Source organism: Anser brachyrhynchus (assembly GCF_964034855.1).
Source record: "Anser brachyrhynchus genome assembly, chromosome: 2".
NCBI lineage: Eukaryota > Metazoa > Chordata > Aves > Anseriformes > Anatidae > Anser > Anser brachyrhynchus.
The window spans coordinates 127297762-127317538 of NC_137695.1; the positions used below are offsets into that span (position 1 = coordinate 127297762).

Here is a 19777-nt window from a genome sequence, read left to right on the forward strand (position 1 = left end):
AAATCTGTGCTGCCACACCAGACCCAAATGTGTTATTATATAGAATTATCCACTTGTGCAGGAAGTGACTACTCTCCAGGAGAACGGATATCTTTCCATGTTATTTCATTCAAATAATATAAGTATTACTTGCTTATAATATAAGGTTACTGTAAGTTTGTATTGGTGGGTAGCTTCGAATCCTAATTCTTCCTTCTTTTTATCTCACTTGGCTCATAAGAAGTTCAGTCATTTAAACCTGGATTTATCCTACACAGTGTTGGACTGTTAATGGAAACATTAAATATTCATCTGAATCATCCAGCTGGTCACTTTAGAGTCCTTCTACAGCCAATGAAGAAAGACCAAGTGACTTTTTGGTAGTTAGTGAGATCCTAAAATGAATTTCTACAACTCCCTCTTTCAAGAGGGAGACCCCTGTGGCAGCCATTCTTCTAAAACAGTCACCTTCACTGAACTGAGAAAACTGAAATTTTATTCCAAATCCCTAACATATCTGAGAGTTTTGAAAATAGTGTGTGTATAAAGTTATTACATGGGAAAGGTATGGCTTAGGTATGTCTTAAATGCAAGCTATGTTTCTTTTGCTCAGATCAGAATTAATAACATTGGGAGATGTATTTTCCTTGTGTAAGCAAACACATGTATTGGAAAGGAATGGTTTCATGTTGGAGACGTGAGCCTTCTGGCTAATGATCTGCTCTGTCAGAGTCCCACATAAAATAGAGACAAAACAAAATTCCACACAACATTTATATAAGTTTAAAGTCATGTAAGTACTTTTGGGAGATAAATGTTCCTCCTTGTATATGGACTGTCTGAGAGGAAAGTCAGTGTAGGTATTCTGCCTTTTAGATTTCACATGAAGCAGGTCTCAGTTGAATATAGATTGCAGATGATTGGGCATTTTATTTTTAAAACAGCTTTAGCAAAATTTGTATACCTTTATGGAATCAAGATGGACTCACCTTGTACCTTGTGCCAAGGAACAAAGATGTCATTAATGTAACAAAGCAATCATCAAATTAATACTTGGCAAATGTCGTAAAAATGTATGTATTTCTTACCTGCCTTGTTTGTGGACTGCAGATATAAAAGGTGGTTTTTCATTTTAAGTCTCCCCTTCATCCAGCTATATAGCTCATACCCGGTCAAACAAAAAGAAAAAGACTTTTAAAATGAAATGAATTTACTGTGTCAGGTTGGCAAAAACTTAATATAATAATAATAAAAAGGGCCAAAACGTACTATCTTCCTATGGAATCAATTCATGCTTAAAAAGCGTACTTCAGAATGCTGTGGTCACCTTGTTTATATAAAGCACAGATCCAAATTTCAGCTGTTCATGAGTTAAAAAAATGTGTGCATGTATTTTTGTGTGTCTTTATAGGTGAGGAGTGCCAGAACACATGGCCTGCCTGGCACTTCCCTGGGCAAGCCAGCAGCCTTCATCTCACGACAAATCTATAAGGAGCCTGTTCACTTCACTTTTTCCTAATCATATAATGCCTCTCACTGAGAGACAAGAAAGATTATTTTACTTTTTACAAAGAATATTTATTAAACCAAGGATTACATTTAATAATTTGAAATATCAGAATCAGTCCTTGTTAGGAAAATTTCTTGGCAGAAATGCAAACATACCTAACTGCCATAGTAAGATAAATAAGTATACAGTAATACATGTATCTCTATAAAAGAATTGAGAGTTGTTTATATAATATTCACTATCTAAAAGCTGATTTTGACCTGAACTGTGACCATTTTATGCTTCTATTCTAAAATTAGTGATAGTCCAGTGAGGCACTGCCATCACATACATGCGGCTGTTATGGCAACAAACACAGCAACTGCATTCATTGTTTTATGAGGAAACTATTTTTATATACTATATAGCTGGAAAAAAAAATAGTATTTGAGAGCATGTAGTATGATGCATGGATGGAAGCAATAATATGTTTTCCTTAGTGTCACACTCCTCACCCCTGATTTTGACCTACTGTTTTTACTTTATACAGCTACTTCATATTTGGGAATTTACCCTGAACGTTTTTTCCAACATTTCACATGGAGCTTTCTACACTGTTTAAAGTTCTCCATGCTTTCCTTGTTTTTCTGATCTCCTGCAGTCATTAACCAATTACAGCTGGGATCAAGGCCAAAAACAGCTAAGTATCACGACTCAGATTATCTCAAGTGGCACCTTAGTTAAATTGCTGAATAATCTTTTCTCTAGGGTTCAGATAAACATTGGTTGAGTTTTCTTATACCTTATGACTTCCTTTTTGATTTATATTATTTTCTTATATTGTTGAATGATTTGTTTATATTGTTTTCTTTATATATGGTTTTCTAGACAAGATTCTCCCTTCAGTTACATACCAACAAATTAGGATAGCCCCCTTCCTTCACAATCTTTGTCTAGGTAAAACTGGAAGATAAATTAAATGATGGTCTCAGTACAGCTTGCCCTTAAATCACAGAAGAAAACAATTTCAGCAGATCCTGGATGAAGCCCTCATTTTGTTGTTCAGTGGTCATGGACTGAACACTTCACAGGAAAAAAAATAAAAATAATAAAAAAAATAATCTGCAGTTCATATACTTGAAAGATACTACCAAAGCCCAGTCCTGGGCTTCTATGCAGTATCTGAAAATAGAAAACCACAATACAGGATGACCTGACAAGAAACCAGGTTAAACTAGTCCTTGTTAAGCAAAAGCCTACCCGTCCTGGCTACTTATATTAAGAAGAGGAGGCACGTTCTTCTCTAAAGCAGTTCACCCTTTTTCCTGATTGTGAATTAACCCTTGAGAAAATACTTGGAGCAAAAGAAAATCTTATATCAGGAGATTTAATGTTAAAACAGGAAAAGACTGCTTCCAACTAGGAAAACCCAGCTGATTATCCCGCCCCAAAAATACAAATAAAAACAGAACAGGCTACTGATGAAAAGGTAAAACGAGAGATCAGCAAAAGGAGCTATTACACTATATTTCATGATGTGAAGCAGAACAAATTACTAAATCAATTTCTTAATCTACATTTATTTATTTTCCTGATTCAAAGAAAAGATTATAACAATAAAATGCATAAATTGTTAAAATGTGATTTTCCCTGCTGATTGACATAGTACTGTACCTTATGTGAATAGTTTGGGATGAAAATGTCCTTATCTGACTGTTGCTGGAGATGCACCTGCTCTCAAGATATAAGGAAGAGAAGGGCATGTTTATGAAAACAGGTTTCAAGAATCTGCATTGCAAAGACGGTCCAACATCGATGCAGCCACACACTATCACAGTACCAGTAAGTCATTGTAACCAAGCTTTTAATGTAATTTATAAAAAAATAAAGTTATTTACATTTGCAACTTATTTGATGGCATCCTCCTTTTATTACAGCATTTGAATTAGTGAAGAAATGTCACTAGAACTCCTTTGAGGGTAAACTTTTCAAAGATAAGCATAACAGTACAGGAAAAATGTTTAAAACATTGCAAATTCTTGCTCTTTTGCAGCATTCATACAAGATCATTCTTTACAACACATGCACCCTGGCCTTACAGTAAACAGAATTCCTCTTCCAAATTAAGGCACAGAAACTGCCACATTTTGGGGACAGCCCCACATTCTTACATGTGGCACTTCAAGACATAACCAAAGGAATCAGTTTAATTCCTGTGGATGGTAGTCTAAATGCAGAATTTAGCTATTTACACATCTTTAAGAAGACTCTGGTTAAAAAGACAAAAAGTATAACTATACTTATTGCATAGTTGCAGTAAACCAGATTCGTGAATACAAAAGCCATCAAAATATATTATAAATCTGAGTTTCAAAGCTACTCTAAAATACTGCTTTGCTTTAGAATACAAATAACACTGTTTGGGGTTAGTTTGTAGAATTGTATTTTGGTCCATGCTGTTAATTCTATATCATTATATTCCTCTTGCATTAGTTTAACAGCCTCAGAACAACAGGTCCTCAGGCAGTGGTAAGAATGGTGAAGCCAAAGAAGGGCTTTTCCAAATCTCAGACTTCAGCTGCTGCAGCCAGTTCATGAAAACTCTAATTTCCAATGTCTCCCTTCTTTACTGCTTTATATACACTTCCCTCAGAGCTCTAAGGGAAAGGAATGATGGGAGACACCGATTTAACACTGTTAGAGGTGGGTTTTGGTCACCATCCTCTAGTCTTGAGTCAATAAATCATAGCTCTTAAAAACATCCAGCCCGTAAAAAAAGGTCAACAACATCGAAAAAAAAATATTACTTTGACTAAGCGGTAGTTCCACATAATCTGCTGGCAGTAGAAACTTCTTTGGTGTCAGTGTCAGGTCTTCCTGAAACCACAAATGGCCAAGTCTGTAAGGAAAAAAAAAGGAAAAAAAAGAAAAAAAAAGGATTTCATATTAGAAAGTTTATCCCAGTATGAAACTGGAGCCTTATTAGTGATAGATGTCTAAGTGTGGTTCTGTCGCAACCACGTCATCATGTTTTCGTCCCTGTGGGAAGAGCAGAGAGTGCCACGTTCCTCTAACAAATATTTTAATGAAGTTCTTCATTCAAATTAAACGCTCCACAACAGCGCTGCTACGGTCAGCAACAAATTGTTCCCATCAAATGTGCAACATTTACAACTGTTTGCATGGTTTTATAAATAAAAGGCCTAGGAACTCTTCAAACCCAACCAGTGGAGCAGCCCTTCGGCAAGCAGCGGGGATTTCGCTTCGTACCGAGGACTTAAGGACGGCTCGTCCGTGCTCCGAGCCAGCTCGGAGCGAGTTGCTCCTTTTCGGGACGCTAAACTTGCCTAATACCCGAGGAATTTGTTTCGTTGGGATTCCTTGCCCCGACAGCCCGGAGCACACTCGCCCGCCGCCCCCCAGCCCCAAACCGGCCCCGGCTCGCCCCTGGCCGAGGGTCGCCGGGGGTCTGCGCGTTTTCCTCGACGGCTGGCACAGCCGGAGGGCTACCGGCTCAGTCCCCCCTCCTCCCACCCGAGCCGCCCGATGCCGTACCAGGTTGACGGGGTGGACGTAGCCGTTCTCGTAGCGGTCCTCCTGCAGGAGCTGCCGGAGGTGGGCGATGTAGCTGGACGCCAAGCGCAGCGTGTCCAGCTTGGAGAGCTTGGTGTCGGGCGGCACCCAGGGCAGGCTGGTCTTGAGCCTGGAAAACGCCTTGCTCAGCACCCGCATCCTCGCCCGCTCCCTCGCGTTGGCCGCGTTGCGCTGCGACTGCTTCCCCTCGGCCGGCGGCCCCCGAGGCCCCGACGGCGCCTTCTTGCCCCCGGGGCCGCCGCCCCTCGCCCGCTTCCTCTTGCAGCCGCTGCCCGCCGTGCAGCTGCCCTCGCCGTCCTCCTCCTCCTCCTCCTCTTCCTCCTCCTCCTCCTCCTCCTCCGCCGCCGACGAGTTGTCCCCCGAGGGGTACAGCTCGCCGCGGGGCTGCCGCTTGCCGGGGGGCTGCGGGTAGCCCAGCTGCAACCCCCGCAGCTCCATCCCGGGCAGCTCCTCCGCCTCGCTCCCGGAGCCCGCGGACATCGGCCCGGGAGGGCGGCGGGAGGCGCTCAGCGAGCCGGGAGGGAGGCAGGGGGCGGCCCCGCCGCGGACAGGGGCTGCGGGGGGGCTGGGCGCGGAGGGGGGGATGCGCCCCTTGCCGGCCCTATATAGCGGCTGGCCGCGGGGCGAAGCGGCCGCCGGGCCGAGGGGAGGGAGCCGCGGGCTTTGGGGGGGGCAGGAGGAGGGGGTAGGAGCCGGCCGGGGGCGGCGCCTTCTCCGCGCTGCCCCGCGTAGAGCTGCGCGCTGCCCCGAGGGGGGGCCGGCCCCGCAGGCCGGGGGGAGGCGGGAGGTACTAGGAGGCTCCGGGGGAGGCACGGCGAGGAAAGGCTCGGTCCTCGGGGTGGAGCCCGCTCCTCGCCCCGCGGAACGGCAGAATGCCCCCCGGGGGGGTCCCTACAGCCAGGGGGGGCCGGGGCCGTCAGGGATGGGGTTGTCTCTTTTTTTTTTTTTTTTTTTTTTGGGCTGGGGGGGAAATGTCGCTGGGAACGTGCGCACCGCGCTTTGGTAGTGTCGGGAACCTGGGGGGAAGCTGCAGGGAATCCCCTTGCGGGTGTAACGCGTCTGAGAGCTCCGCCTGGCTGGGGGCAATTAACCAAAACCCACGGGGCTGTGTGCGGCTCTGTGTGTCCCGGAGCAAAAGAGGCAGCTTTCTGAGCCGTTCGCGGTTTGCTCTAAAAAAAGTCCTGAGGTACAGCTCTTAGAGAGTCGGCGGCAGAGAGAGAGACCGAGCGCCCGCTGGAAGTGCCGATAGGCAAATCCAACAGAGACGTGCATTAGGGACCCCCGGCGTGCATCCCTCCCACACCCCAAAAAAACCTTCTTCCCCGGGTGAATAACGGACATTTGCTTGCTCTCTGGCCTTCCCGGCCCTGCCTGCATACAGTTAAGCAGAGTACCGGTTCCAGCTCGCGGGATAGAAAAGAATCTAATGACTACAACAGGTGGAAAGATCTGCTCCCGAAATTTTGCTCCCGTTTTTTTCCCTTGCATTTCCCTCCCCAGCAAGTGGAACCTTCCCCGCTGCTGCCGCCCAACTTTCCTGGCAGCGCCGGCAGGGTTTTCGCCCAGCGCCGGGCAGCAGCTCCCTGCCCGCCAGCCCCGGGCTCTTCCCAGGGCCGCTTAAATCTGTGTAAATCTCGCTTTCTCCCTCTGGGGCCGGATCCACTCCGGGGACGGGGTTAAGAGCAACCTCTGCAAGGGAAACTTGACGTTGCCTGAACCCCCGGAACACGCGGCTGGGCTTGCAACTGGAGCTCTTGAACTCCGGCTGACACCGAGATGCTCTCGCCGGGTCCCACAGGCTGTACGGTGGAAGGGAAGCACGCTGGACTTTGTTTTTTTTTTTTTTTTTTTTTCTCTGCCTCCCCAGTTAGCCTACATTATCCGTGTAAATATATATATATATAAAGATACTGCAGGGGAAGAGATATAGGTTTACTTCCCAACCCCCCCCATCTGGGTTGTTTATACAGGTGCGGGCTGAACGCTTTCCCTGCTAAAGATTAATGGGAGAAAGTGCTGAATTTCTTTAAACAAAGGAGAAAATGGTACCCAGCCTTAAAAGCCACAATGGCAAACCTCACCTTGCCCGTTTACCTCTTCCTTGGCGGATTAAAAGTGACGCGTAATGGATACTTCGTCTCGCTTAATGTCGGGATTGGGGCTGGGGGGGAGGCAGGGGGAGTAGCCCCATTCTCGGGCAGTCTTTGCCTGCTTTTTGGTTTCTGGGAATTAGAATTAGAAGAGAATTAGAATGGGAATTAGAAGGGAGTAAATCTGAAGTGAGACCCGCTTTCGAGAAAGGAGTAAATTTGGAGTGAGACCCGCGTTCGGATTTACACCCAATGAAAGCTGAGCGGAGCTGACTCAGATCCATCAAATTCCTTTAATTTCTGCCACCCTGATCAAGGTATCGCTTTCAGGATTCAGGATCACTTTCAAGTCTTTGATGGGACCGGGGCATTACCTCATGCTCCCATTTGTCCACTTTATCCTCTCCGTGTGCCTAGGAGGGAAAATATCTCTGCATATCGGGGCAGTTTTACGCCCGTTATCAGGTGCAGCCCCTTGTCTCCTTTACAAGGTAAACCGAGGTCCGACCGAGGGCAGCATCGCAGGGTTTGCGGTGCCGGGGCTGCAAAGCCCAGCCTGCGGGTGGAGTGCGAGGAGCAGCAGCCAGAGCAGCTCCTGGGTGGCAGAAGCAGCAGAAAGGGCCTTCCTTGGGGAGCTCAGCCCCCGTTATTGACCCTGCGGTCACCAAAGTCATCTTCTCCCTGCTGTGGAGACACCCTTGATTTAGGGGGGATGCTGGAAGGGAGTGATTTTTTTCACACTTTCCCAGAAAGGAAAAAAAGCAACACGCCCAAGTGAAGAGGAGTCCACGAAGCTGGGCTCCTCTCTGCGCAGCAGCTCGGGCTGTTTCGTGCTGCAGCCGAGGACAGGCATGGGGAGCATACCCGGCGCGTAGCTGGGATGGGGCAGAAGAGGTACAGACCTTTTATTTATTTATTTATTTATTTCCTAAAATAAAATTACAGCAAGACGAAAAAGAGAGAGAGGGAAAAAAAATGCAGAGGCCAAGTCCGTAAAAGCCAGGTTATCTCTGAGGATAGGAGGGGGAACTGCTAAAAGCCCCGTGTCTTTTGTATTCGTTCTCTGGGGTGTTGGCAGCGACAAAGCAGGGTGGAGGAGGGAGATGTGTTATCGATAAAGTGCTTTAAATAAGGCTTTCCTTTGGCATTTGTCCTTTCATCGAACTCGGCAGAGTTACCGAGTCACTTCGCTCCCACCTAAAGTGCACTCACACTTTCGGAAAGACCTCACTGTAACAAGGGCATTTTTATTCTGCTTCTCGCCGTGGTGAGAAAGGCAGGATGTCTGGAGGGGAGGAGGACAGCGTCTGGCAAACATCTCAGTCCTGATCTATCCACAAGCGTCCACAACAGGCATCCAGGCTGCGTGAAAGGCATATGGGGCTTCTGCCACGGAGGGATGCTCGGCATCGCTGGTCCTGTAGGCACAGCAGGTGGATGGATTCTAACTTTTTTTAAATGCCACCTGCAGCAAGTACACCTCTGCGGGGCTCAGATCCTTTGGTAAAGGTACCTAGAAAAGGGAGAAATGTGCCGTGACCTTCACTCCCCCACCTGGTTCTTATCCAGAAGCCTGGCACGGGTCCGGGCAGCACTGAAGGATGCTCTTTCGTACTGCCACTTCACAAAAACAAGAAAAAACAGGAAAAAAAAAAAAAGGAAAAAAAAAAGGGGGAAAATAAAACGAAAAAAAAAAGGTCAAATAAAACAGACAGAGGATAGATGAAGCTCTGGAAGAGAAAAAAAAATATATATATATATATACTAGAATTTATTTGCCCATCGGTTGCCACCCTCGCCACCGGGAACATCCTCGTGCCCCCCCGGCGGCGAGCTGCGGACCGGGGCTCCGCACCACCGGGCTCCGCAACCCCCTCCGCGCCTCCCAGCAGCAGCCCCGCGGGGCCGGGGGGAAAAAGGGCACCAAAGTGTGGGATAAAGGCCACGGGGCTGCTCACCGATCCCGCCCCGCAGCACAGGGCGGGAGCATCCTCCCCGCTGCCCTATCCTGCCTCCTTCCCCCCTTCCCCGCCACGTCCAGAGCAGAAGGACGACGGGACGGCGTTCACTTTTGCTCAGGTATCCCCAACTTTCAGCATGGTTTTCCCTGCGGAATAGCCAGGCAAAGTCTCTAAATACCTCCTGGCGCCAGAAGAAAGTTCTCATGTAATAGATACCCGCTGGTGTGAGAACACGGATTCTGCTCACTTTGTCAATCAGCCGACGGTGGGGGGAGCTGAGGAGGGGGAGATGGGGATTTCTTTTAATTAAAAAAGAGAAAGACGGATTTTTCCCTAATTCTATTTTTTAAAGGTTGCCTGGAGATGTGCAGTTGGCCTAATAGCACCAGAATTAATGGCACAGTTTAAAGTGCAGTTTATTTCTTCTTTTGGAGCAAATTAGCTGGAATAACAAGCAAACATCAGGCAGGAGGAAACGCTATGTTACTCTCCTCCTTGTGTTTCACTCTGAGAGGGAAGCCCACCAGAGCAAGACGGAAGAGATGGGGAGAGATAACACCACCACAGCACTTCATTATACTTGAACGCTCCACCACACTCCCTCACTTTGGCTGGGCTACAGCAGAGCAGACGGAGGAGTGCGGCTTCCCTAGGAACCGCTAGGAAAGGCACTGGGGGCTCTCAGAGGGGGCACAGGGCTGGAGAGACAGCTTCGTGGTCAGCAGGGGGAAAGGGACAGCCCAGAGATGTCCGGAATGAAAGTCATCCAGTGCTCCAGCTTATCATCCCTAGCTGAACAGAGGGAGAGCTGCAAAGACCACACTTCTCACAAGCAGATTGCAGTCACAGCAGCTTCGTGTTCAGTAAGATTATTCCTCATTTTCTCTAAGGAACAAATTCTCCATGGAAGTCACATGCTCTTGAACACTTGGCAAACAGGCAGGTCAGCATCTTGCAACACCTTACCTCATCAGCGCTCAGTCTCTGAACAAGCACAAGCCATGTCGGGATAGATGCTCTTTCGCTTACAACAGACAGCATCACTCTGGCTGTGCTCTGTTCCCCTTCATAGTATATTGCATATGCAATATTTTCAGCTATTTGAATTGGTAGGTTTGCAATGAGCCTAGATTTTAAATCGGTAAAGTTTCAAGACACCATGTCTCCCACTACTGGGTTAATTCTGGATTGGAAACATATGACAGATGACATGCTGATTTTTCTGATGTAGTAGACATGGTTATTCCAGCATGTGATCTTGACATATATAGGTATGTCTGCACGTAAAAAGGAAGAACTTAAACTTTTAGGTTAAGAATTCTGCTACAAGGTTTTAACACCAATTTTCCCACTTTCTGAATACTGTTTCCATATCCTACACACTATTAAACCAGAAATTTTTGTTCTTTGCACAGTACTTCAACAAAGTACTCCGACATCTGAAAACACTTCATTACTGCAGTAGTGCTTTAAATTTTAAGTAGCTAAAATGTTCCAGAGTCTCACAGGCTGCTTCCTGTAACCATCTTAAAATATACTCCTTGCAGATACTTCTTGATGGCTGTAGTTAAATTCTTTTGCAAGTTGCTTTGTGGCTTGCTTACCTTTTTAGTTTTTTATGTTTTGGTTGAGGCCATTTTAATGTACATGGCATTTTGTTTTATTGCCTAGGAAAAGGAATAATACCTTAAAAAGAGGATGGATGTCTGGTGCCATCTATTATGAACAGCAGTGTAATAAAGTTTTGTAGACGTGCCTGTCATAATGAGAACTCAAATAGTGAACCCTTAAAGAAAGCTGCTGTCTTTCATTTCTATCTGCAGGAGCAAATTTCCTTTTTATCAGATTTCATATAATGATGATCAGATTTGTAGGAGAGAGGTCCCAGGCGATTTAATCCTGCAGAACATCTCTATTAGCAGAATATCAGCTCTTAAACCAATGACACTGAGAAACTGAGATCTCTTTCTATTCTCCAGACTTTTAAACTCTACCTTCTTTGATGCTTCGTTGTTCATAGCATGTGTAGGTGAGGTCAAGCTTTTGTCCATAAACCTTTTCATATTTTGCCAGAGGCATTGAGTTTGAATTATGTTAGTAATTAATTATCATGCATAAACCAGGATTAGAAATGACATCTTTCTTTCTTTCATAGTAGATTTCTCTGGCTCAGCAGTTGGAAAAGAAAATGCATCTGGACTTATCTGGATTTTGCTAAACAAAACAGATATTCTATTTATAACACGGTCCTTGACAAGGTGCTAGAAAAGGAAACCCGTACGCATCATATAACAACTTCTGTAGAATTATAAAAAAATTCAGAGCACTATTGTTGCAATATTAGTGGCAAACCTTGTATGCTTCAAAAGTATGCTTCTTAAAAGACAAATGACAACAGAACTGAGCAAGGTCATCAACTAGAACAAGAAGTTGCAGATCCATCAATTTTAATGGAGCTGACACAGTGATTCAAATTGAAAACATGATTTCCAATGTCTAGGTCTTTTTCTGTGGACTCCCGTTTAAAATAGGAAATATTCTCACCAAAATACGTAAAATTAATTTTGGTCTAATTCTGAAAAAAAAAAAAGAAAAAAAGAGAACTTGACGAAGGACATTAGGGGGGTTGGAGTTAGGTGATCTTCAACATCCTTTCCAACCTAAGAAAGTTGTAGAAAAACACATTTAAAGTTGAATTACCTTGACTGTTGTTACTTTACTGGTATTACTCTTACCTTTTTTTTTTTTTTTTTTTTTTTCAGGCTGTGATTGCATTGCCTGTGATTCTGTGATTCTGTGATTCTGCCTGACCACGAGGCAGCTGGTTCAATATTGCTTTTCTCATCAGATGTCAAGATGCCAAAAATAGTAAGCTGTTGTTTTGGTCTCATGAATCAGGACCACAGTGTATGTTACAAGGTCCTGGAGGAGAACACCTTACACACTGTCAGTGCTCCACTGCTAGTGGAGCAGGAAGGGTAATGACAGTGTGATGGACAAGGCAGAAGTTAGTGCAACCTGCTCATCTGGAAATAATGCCCCCAGAAAACTGTTTTGATTGTTATGGAAAGTGTTGATGCTCTTTGGTCTCTATACATATAGAGCAAATGCATGTATAGTCTATACAAAGCAATAATGCAGTCAGCAGAAATAAAGCTGATTGGTTATATAGGAGGAAATGCAGCTGATACATCTATTCTAGAGCATGGTCTTCTACTTATCATACAATCAATGCCCCAGTTTTCCAAGTAAAACCAGAAAAATAATACTCTTCTCACAATTAAATTAGAAAAACTTTGCTAGAAGTCTCATGCAAAGAGCAATTATAAGTTTTATGAGTTTATCTTTGCATTCTTCTTGGTCTCTGAAACTCTTGAACACACATACCTTTCAGCAGACAATCATAATATGATCTGATTCAAATTACAATTTTGGCTGAAACTGATTTGTTTCCTGTTTCAAGCTAATACCAATGGAGAGACAACATTTTTTTTTTTTTTCTCTGTCCTGACCCAAACTTTTAACAATCTCAGGGATCTGAATTTTCATACACTCATGATTAAGTCTAACAACTTAATTAGCAGCTTTAAATGCATCTGCAGATAAATCAAAGAAGACGAGAAGTCCATTTATATGGACATTGGTATAAGTTTCTTGTTTAATTTTGGCATAAAAGTTTTCCTAACCAAATTAATCAAATTCTACATTTATTTTGAACAAACTTTAAATAGAAGGCAGAAATGAGATATATAAAGCATTTGCCCTATGTTTCTTAAAATTATGATAAGCTATCCAATCTACCAACTTCAAGATGGCCTCTGAAAAGCCTTCTTTTATTAAGTTCTTTTATTAAGGTCTCTAAAGCAAAATGATTAAGATAGTTTGAACCTGTGATAAACACATTAATCTTCAGAATGTTGGTTGAATAAGGAAAGGTGAACTGGTGAACTGGTACTCTTCCCAAGAAAACCAGAAAGTCCTAGAATAACTAAGTGCTTAAAATATGGAAATTATCTAACCTTGAAGCAGGGAAAGTCATATTTCTTGATTTAGCCATTTTTGAGTGTCTTCTTTATCAAGTTTACTGAGTCTAGGAGCAGGGTGTTCATTGTTCTTGGAGAAATTCCACAGCTGCTTAATGAGTAAGAGTCAAAGACTATTACACAAGACTACTTCCAAAAGTAAAGACAAAATGCTTCTGCCTTTTTGAGAATGCTCCTATGTTAATGTGCACATTATGTCTGTAAGCTTGTAAAAGGCTCTGAAGATAGAGAGAACTGCCTGAAATTTAACTTAGTGCTTTGGCTGGAGCTGTCCTATCTTACTGCTGTGCATTCTGCTTTCATGAGCACTTGATATACAGACCCAATATAAAATAAGGGCTGCATGATTTGGCTGCTATTTATAAAAATGAAAGAATAAGGTGAAAGATGAGTAACTCCAGCTCTATGGGGAATTGGTAGGGCATGGATACAGAAGATAGTTTATTGCTCTTCTTGGTGGAATGTTCACTGGGTTCAGTGAGTTCATCAGATTTTGAGACTTGTAGTAGAATGTAGGTAATAAAAAATCTACAGGTGCATAAAATCATTCTTTCAAGCACTGAACATCTTTGTGGGTGAAAAAGAGGCTTTTTAAAAATCTGTGATGTCACAATCTGGTAAAAAATCTGGTTTTCTCATTCCAGCAAAACAGAAAAGAACAAACAGAACAACTAACAGACATTTAAAGATATAACAGTAATATCCAAGACTGCTGTTATGTATCACACTGCAGAGAGACAAGCCAAATGCAATATCCAAATGATCAACTTTCTTAGCTAAAAGGGCATATGAGGAAGAAACAGGAAGGTATTGGTATTGCTTATAACTTCAGGAAGAAACGCTTAACAGTAGACTTTCTGAAGCATTCATCTAAACAGAGGCAGCTTATAGATGCAAATGTTGCAGAGATTTGTGTAGCACCAAAAGATTGTTATTAGTATTTGAAAAACTTGTAATATTATGAAATAGATATGATAACACAAAGGGAAGAACTTGGATGGATTATGTATTAGTTTGTATAAAAATATATCAGTTGTACATTAATGTTGATCAACTCCTGTATCCTCAGCATGAGTAGAAACACTGAAAAGAAGGTCCAAACACACCTTCTGAGACCTTTCAGTGAAACAACAGTTCAATTTTACTAGAAAAACTTGAACAGTCTAGTAAGCTAAGATTCTATTGATGCTAAACTAAGATGTAAGTTAAGACAGATGATGACCACAATAACCAATTCTTAAGTGCTTCTGAAATTGGAAGTAGTCACTTCAGGTGAAAATGGGTAAGCTTTCCAGTGAAAAAATACATATTAAAAAAAAAACTATCCAGAGGGAACATATTCAAGAATATGGAAATTACAACTTACTCTTTGGTTTCATGATACATCTGAAAAATAATAATAATGTATAGTTGGCATCTGTCTGTAGCAAATCCAATGGCAGTGAGCAGAATAAGGTCATGTCCAAGATCCACAAGACCAATCCTTTACAAGATTTATGTAAATCGTTATGCTCATAAAATGGTAGGATGATTCAAGGGGTATATTCTACCAATATTTACCTCAAGATTAGCACTTACTTGAGATACACAGCTCATGCCTCTGTTCATAGATATGTGTAGCATTTTAAATGTACATAAATCAGCATAAATCCTGTTTAGGATGCAGTTCATTTCTCCTAATCCCAACAACCTAAATGTTTGGTATCACAATCCATCTAACTAGGAGTGGATGGTAGGAGTTACTATTAGGTTTATAGGTCATAATGTCATGTGTTAAATTTATCACATTGAGATGTCACAATGCAGGAAGCATTCACCAGGCAGCACACTGAAACAGTGCACTGACATCTATTTCTTTCTTTGTGCAGTTATCTGAAAAAAAATGCATCTATTTTTTTTGTTTGCTTTTTTGTTTTTTCTTTTGTCTCCTCTTGACTTCTATGGATGAATAAGATAACAAAGCTCAGGAACACTCCGACAGAAGCAGGCACAGGACTTGAACAGGAAGTGAAACATAGTTAGAAATACCATTCTTTTTAGGAGAACTTTGACTTTTAACAGAGGCAAAAGATCAGTGAGAGCTTAGACTTTGTAGCACGTATTTCAATTGAATGACAGAAACCTTCATGAGATGTCCTTTGTGTCTCTAGAACTCTGTCATGAACATCAATATGGCGGTAGAACATGCTATAAAATCAATACTTACATAATGATGATAATAACAATGATACTAATATTTATAAAATATTAATAAACAATCATATAAAAAAAAAACACAAAAACACCTTTGACTTTTGTGCTTCTTTAGGTTCCTCTCCTGTTCCTTGCTATGCTGAAAAATATTGTCTGAACAAAATATCATTGACTGCCTTTTCCAGGGAGACACAGTACTCATCTTTATTGATAATATCTTTTTAAAGATAAATTCAGGAAAGATGAAGTATTCAGGAATAGGGGAGCTCTTGTTTTTAAGCACATCAAACATGAATTTAAGAAGAAAGAATAATGATATTGGGTTCTAAAGCCCATTTAATCCAGTTCTGTCTTAGTGGCTAAAAGTGTCTAGAAAAATGTAAGTAAAAGGCAAGAATATTGTGATATGCCTCAAAATACTCTCTCAACACCCAATAATTTGAGTTTTGATAATTTCCTGAGACAGATATTTTGTCGTTAAGTGTAATGGACCTTGATAATTTTTCTTCCATGAGTTGACTTTGGAATTCATGTACACTTTTACTATCCCAATGTTCTGCAGCAAGGCCTAATTAAATACAGAGGGTCACCAATCACTTTCATTAATTTAGGAGTAGAGTAAGGGTAGATTATAGTTTATAGGAGACTCAGGCTACTTCAGAACACAATAAATCATATTTTCAGTGAGGGTGGACTGTGCTGTCTGCACTGGGTATATGTCGTAAATCCTGTGTGTGATAATTTCCATGAGTATGCAGTAGAGTTGGGTGGGATTGATACACTGGGTTTGTCACGTCAAGCACTGGACAGAAGATGGACTGAAAGCTGATTGCTGAGTCCTTATTCAAACTGTGAACTTAGATGAATGGAGGCTATAATCCCTTAGGTTCACACCAAACTTTGCAGCGTACATTTTGTGCCATCTGAAAAGCAAGACATGATAGCACTGTGTGCCTGGCTTGGCATTATAACTACCTCCACTTCTGGATTTCCCTAACTTTTCAAGAAGGATACGATGCCCTGAAAGCAAATTCTAGCAATTCACACTACAATCAAAGACAGTGACCCAGAACAGAGTTTCATGATCACTGTCAGTGTCAATAATTTTCCTATAGTGGCTATAACAGGAAATTACTCCATACGCTGTTTAAAAACTGTATTTTCCCTAAACAGAGTTTATATCTTGGCTCTGAAAACACATGGAAAGTCTATATGCTTTAATTTGCCTAATCCTTTTTTCCATTTTAGCTGGTATCAGCCAAGAAGTTTCTGTATGAATAGAGGATTTGCCCTCCATCATTGAAATGACTACTCATTTTCCTTTACTGTTGAAAACAGGACTGCAGTTTTCTGTGAATGGTTTTATTTTAATTTAATAAACATTCATTTACTTTACTCTTTTTGTTGTCTTCTACTGACCCCTTGTTTCTAAACAACAGATTTCAAGGATTTAGTTTATCAGTTTTCTGCTCCTGAAGACACACATAATTGAAATTTCTTTGCGAAGACTTTAGTGTCATCAATCAAACAGTGAAGTACTTTGCTGGTGTTGTTGCAGAGATTGCCAAATGAAGAGAAAATATGAAAACAGTAAATCCTTGTACTCTGTTATCTAGGCAGCTTATTGTTTATAGAGAAGTTGAAGAAGAAAAGTCTACTTCTGAATCAAGTACTTTTCTATACAATGGGAACGTGAAAGCTTCCTGATGCTGATTATTTATAGTATATACAAATCTTTATTCATTTACACAACTAATTCAATTTTCTTGTAGGAAACTATCAACCACACATATTCTATAATAAGTACCTCTCTTTTGCATAGACTGTCAAGGGATATCAGGACCAAAAATATTCCAACTGCTTTCTTTCAAATCTGTATTTCTCATACGAAAGTAAGCTGGAATAAATGAAATAAACATACTCCTGTAGACTCATCTAGAAACAAGGCAAGTAGTTACTATTCTTCATTCTGGCTCTAAGTTCATTCTGAACACCTTCAGCCATTCCTTGAGCTTGGCAAGCAACAGCACTCTCTGAGAGGCCCAGGCTGCTTGGCTGCCTCTTCACACAGTGTTGCCATCAACATGTCTGTCCCTGCAGGTAGGAGTAAGTTTTCTGTCACTGTCTGAGCTTTCCATGCTTTGCAATTCATGGATCACACACTGAGATCCAAGTCCTTTAGTGTGGATAGAGGATCATTTATATGGATTGTTTCTGTTTTGCAGGAAAAAATCTATTTCTAATTATTTTCTGTCTATGAACTAAAAATATTTTTGACTTAGCTAAAGTCAAAAAATATTTTTGTTTTTAGGAAGAAGCAAAGATAATCTATTTCATCTGTCTTCTGGTTTTTAATAGCTAGGGCTTTGTATTGCAAAACACAAAAAAGTCACTGACCACAACTTTTTGAGAAGATCCCCCCTGATTTTGCATTGCTCCCTTTTATTGGATGCTCTGGAGCTGGAATCAGAGATAATTCTGTGACTTAAGGTAACCACTGGCTCCCAAACGTGGAAGAAGACCATACTGAACAAACCAAACCAAACCAAACCAAACCAAACCAAACCAAACCAAACCAAACCAAACCAAACCAAACCAAACCAAACCAAACCAAACCAAACCAAACCAAAATACAACTGCCAGAAAACAAAGGTTCTTCTCACAGCTTGCTTTACTGCAGTTAGATCTCCATCAAAGATGTTTACAGGACATTTTTTGTTGATCTAAGGGGAAAATTTGTCTTCAGAAGTAATTGCTAATTCTTGAGCAAAAGCCATTTGGGTGACAGTGTTAAATTTGCAGACCTCTGCAGTCCTACGAAAAGATTTCTTAAAAAGATTTAGGAGACTGCCATGGCAATTCAGGAGAAAAGGATTGAATGCGGAATGAAGAGTTGTGGAACCTTCTCTACAATCATTGGAGACAACACATGGCTGAACTTCCTTTTTGTAGTCATCTTTCATAGAGTCCTGAAAAGAAGTCCACAGATCTCATTCAGATTGAGAGATGAGATTTCAGAAGTCACTACTACAGAATGCTAGTCAGTGCAGCAAACTGATGCTAATTTCTCACCTTTTTATTTCTTCAATATTTTTTCATAAGGATCATTTACAAGAAGCAACTACCAGAGTAAATGAAACCAGAAACAAAAAATCTCTGGTACTGAGGTACTAATAGAAAAATAGAAAAATTATATTTGAGGGGAAGAAGAGGGAGATATTGAAGGACAAGAGAATGTCTAATGCTGCCTTTTTCTGTAGTTAATTCCTGTATCTCTGCTGGGTGCACTTTTCTTATAAAGAACTTACCCTCACAAATCTGCTCAGGCATCGTAGACTCAATAAAATTCCCATCCAACCCAACTGATCAACCAAAGAATGGACAAATGTAGGCATAGTGTATAATTTATGGGTGTGGGGAATGGGGAAGCAAAAAAAAGATTTATGCTATCACTAAACAGTAAAAGCAATAATATTAAATCATGAAATCTTCTTGAAAGAGGGACCAGACGTGAAAGGTGACTTGAATAAATACATTTCCATTGCTTCCTGGGATAAAAATTAAAAGAATACTCCCCTAAGGGAACTTCAGCTATAAAAAGTACCTTAACAGTGTTGTACTCTATGACCACCCACTTTCCCCATTTTCTCTTGGTGTTCAACTTCTTTACTGAAAGCACAAAATAAGTACCACTTATATAGATCTGCCCTAGATGTAGTTGATGTCCTAGTAATAGTTATCTAGGTTGTGCTGCCATTCAGCGAGACCTGGACGAGCTGGAGAGATGGGCAGGAATAAACCAAATGAGGTTTAATAAGAGCAAGTGTAGAGTCCTGCACCTGGGAAGGAACAACCGGATGTATCAGTACAGGCTGTGGGACGACCTGCTGGAGAGGAGCTCTGAAGAGAAGGACCTGCGGGTCCTGGTGGACCACAGGTTGAACATGAGCTGGCAGTGTGCCCTCGTGGCTAAGAGGGCCAATGGGATCCTGGCATGCATTAAAAGCACCGTGGCCAGCAGGTCAAGGGAGGTGATCCTCCCCCTCTACTCCACCCTGGTCAGGCCTCACCTGGAGTACTGTGTCCAGTTCTGGGCTCCCCAGTACAAAAAAGACAGGGATCTCCTGGAAGGAGTCCAATGGAGGGCCACAAAGATGATACGGGGCCTGAAGCATCTTCCCTATGAGGAAAGGCTGAGACCTAGGTCTGTTCAGCCTGGAGAAGACTGAGAGGGGATCTTAATAATGTGTATAAATACCTGAGGTGTGGGAGACAGAGGGATTTGGCCAACCTCTTTTCAGTGGTTTGTGGGGATAGGACAAGGGGCAATGGCCACAAGATAGAGCACAGGAAGTTCCGCAACAGCATGCGAAAGATCTTCTTCATGGTGAGGGTGATGGAGCACTGGAACAGGCTGCCCAGGGAGGC

At 42.1% G+C, this 19777-nt stretch overlaps 1 protein-coding gene and 1 long non-coding RNA gene across 2 annotated transcripts; one reads left to right on the plus strand and one right to left on the minus strand.

Moving 5' to 3' along the window:
* Positions 1–3315: 3315 nt before the first annotated feature.
* On the minus strand, positions 3316–7192 carry MSC (musculin). Its single transcript, XM_080579429.1, has 2 exons — positions 5024–7192; positions 3316–4367 (listed from the first exon to the last, which is right to left on the minus strand). Exons 1-2 carry the CDS (start codon positions 5540–5542, stop codon positions 4281–4283), a joined length of 606 nt encoding a protein of 201 aa, XP_080435555.1. The 5' UTR covers positions 5543–7192; the 3' UTR covers positions 3316–4280.
* Positions 7193–8041: 849 nt separating this feature from the next.
* LOC308191365 lies at positions 8042–16707 on the plus strand. The gene is made up of 3 exons (XR_013947917.1): positions 8042–9231; positions 11876–11981; positions 16598–16707. It is a non-coding gene; the product is annotated as an uncharacterized lncRNA (long non-coding RNA).
* Positions 16708–19777: the final 3070 nt, after the last annotated feature.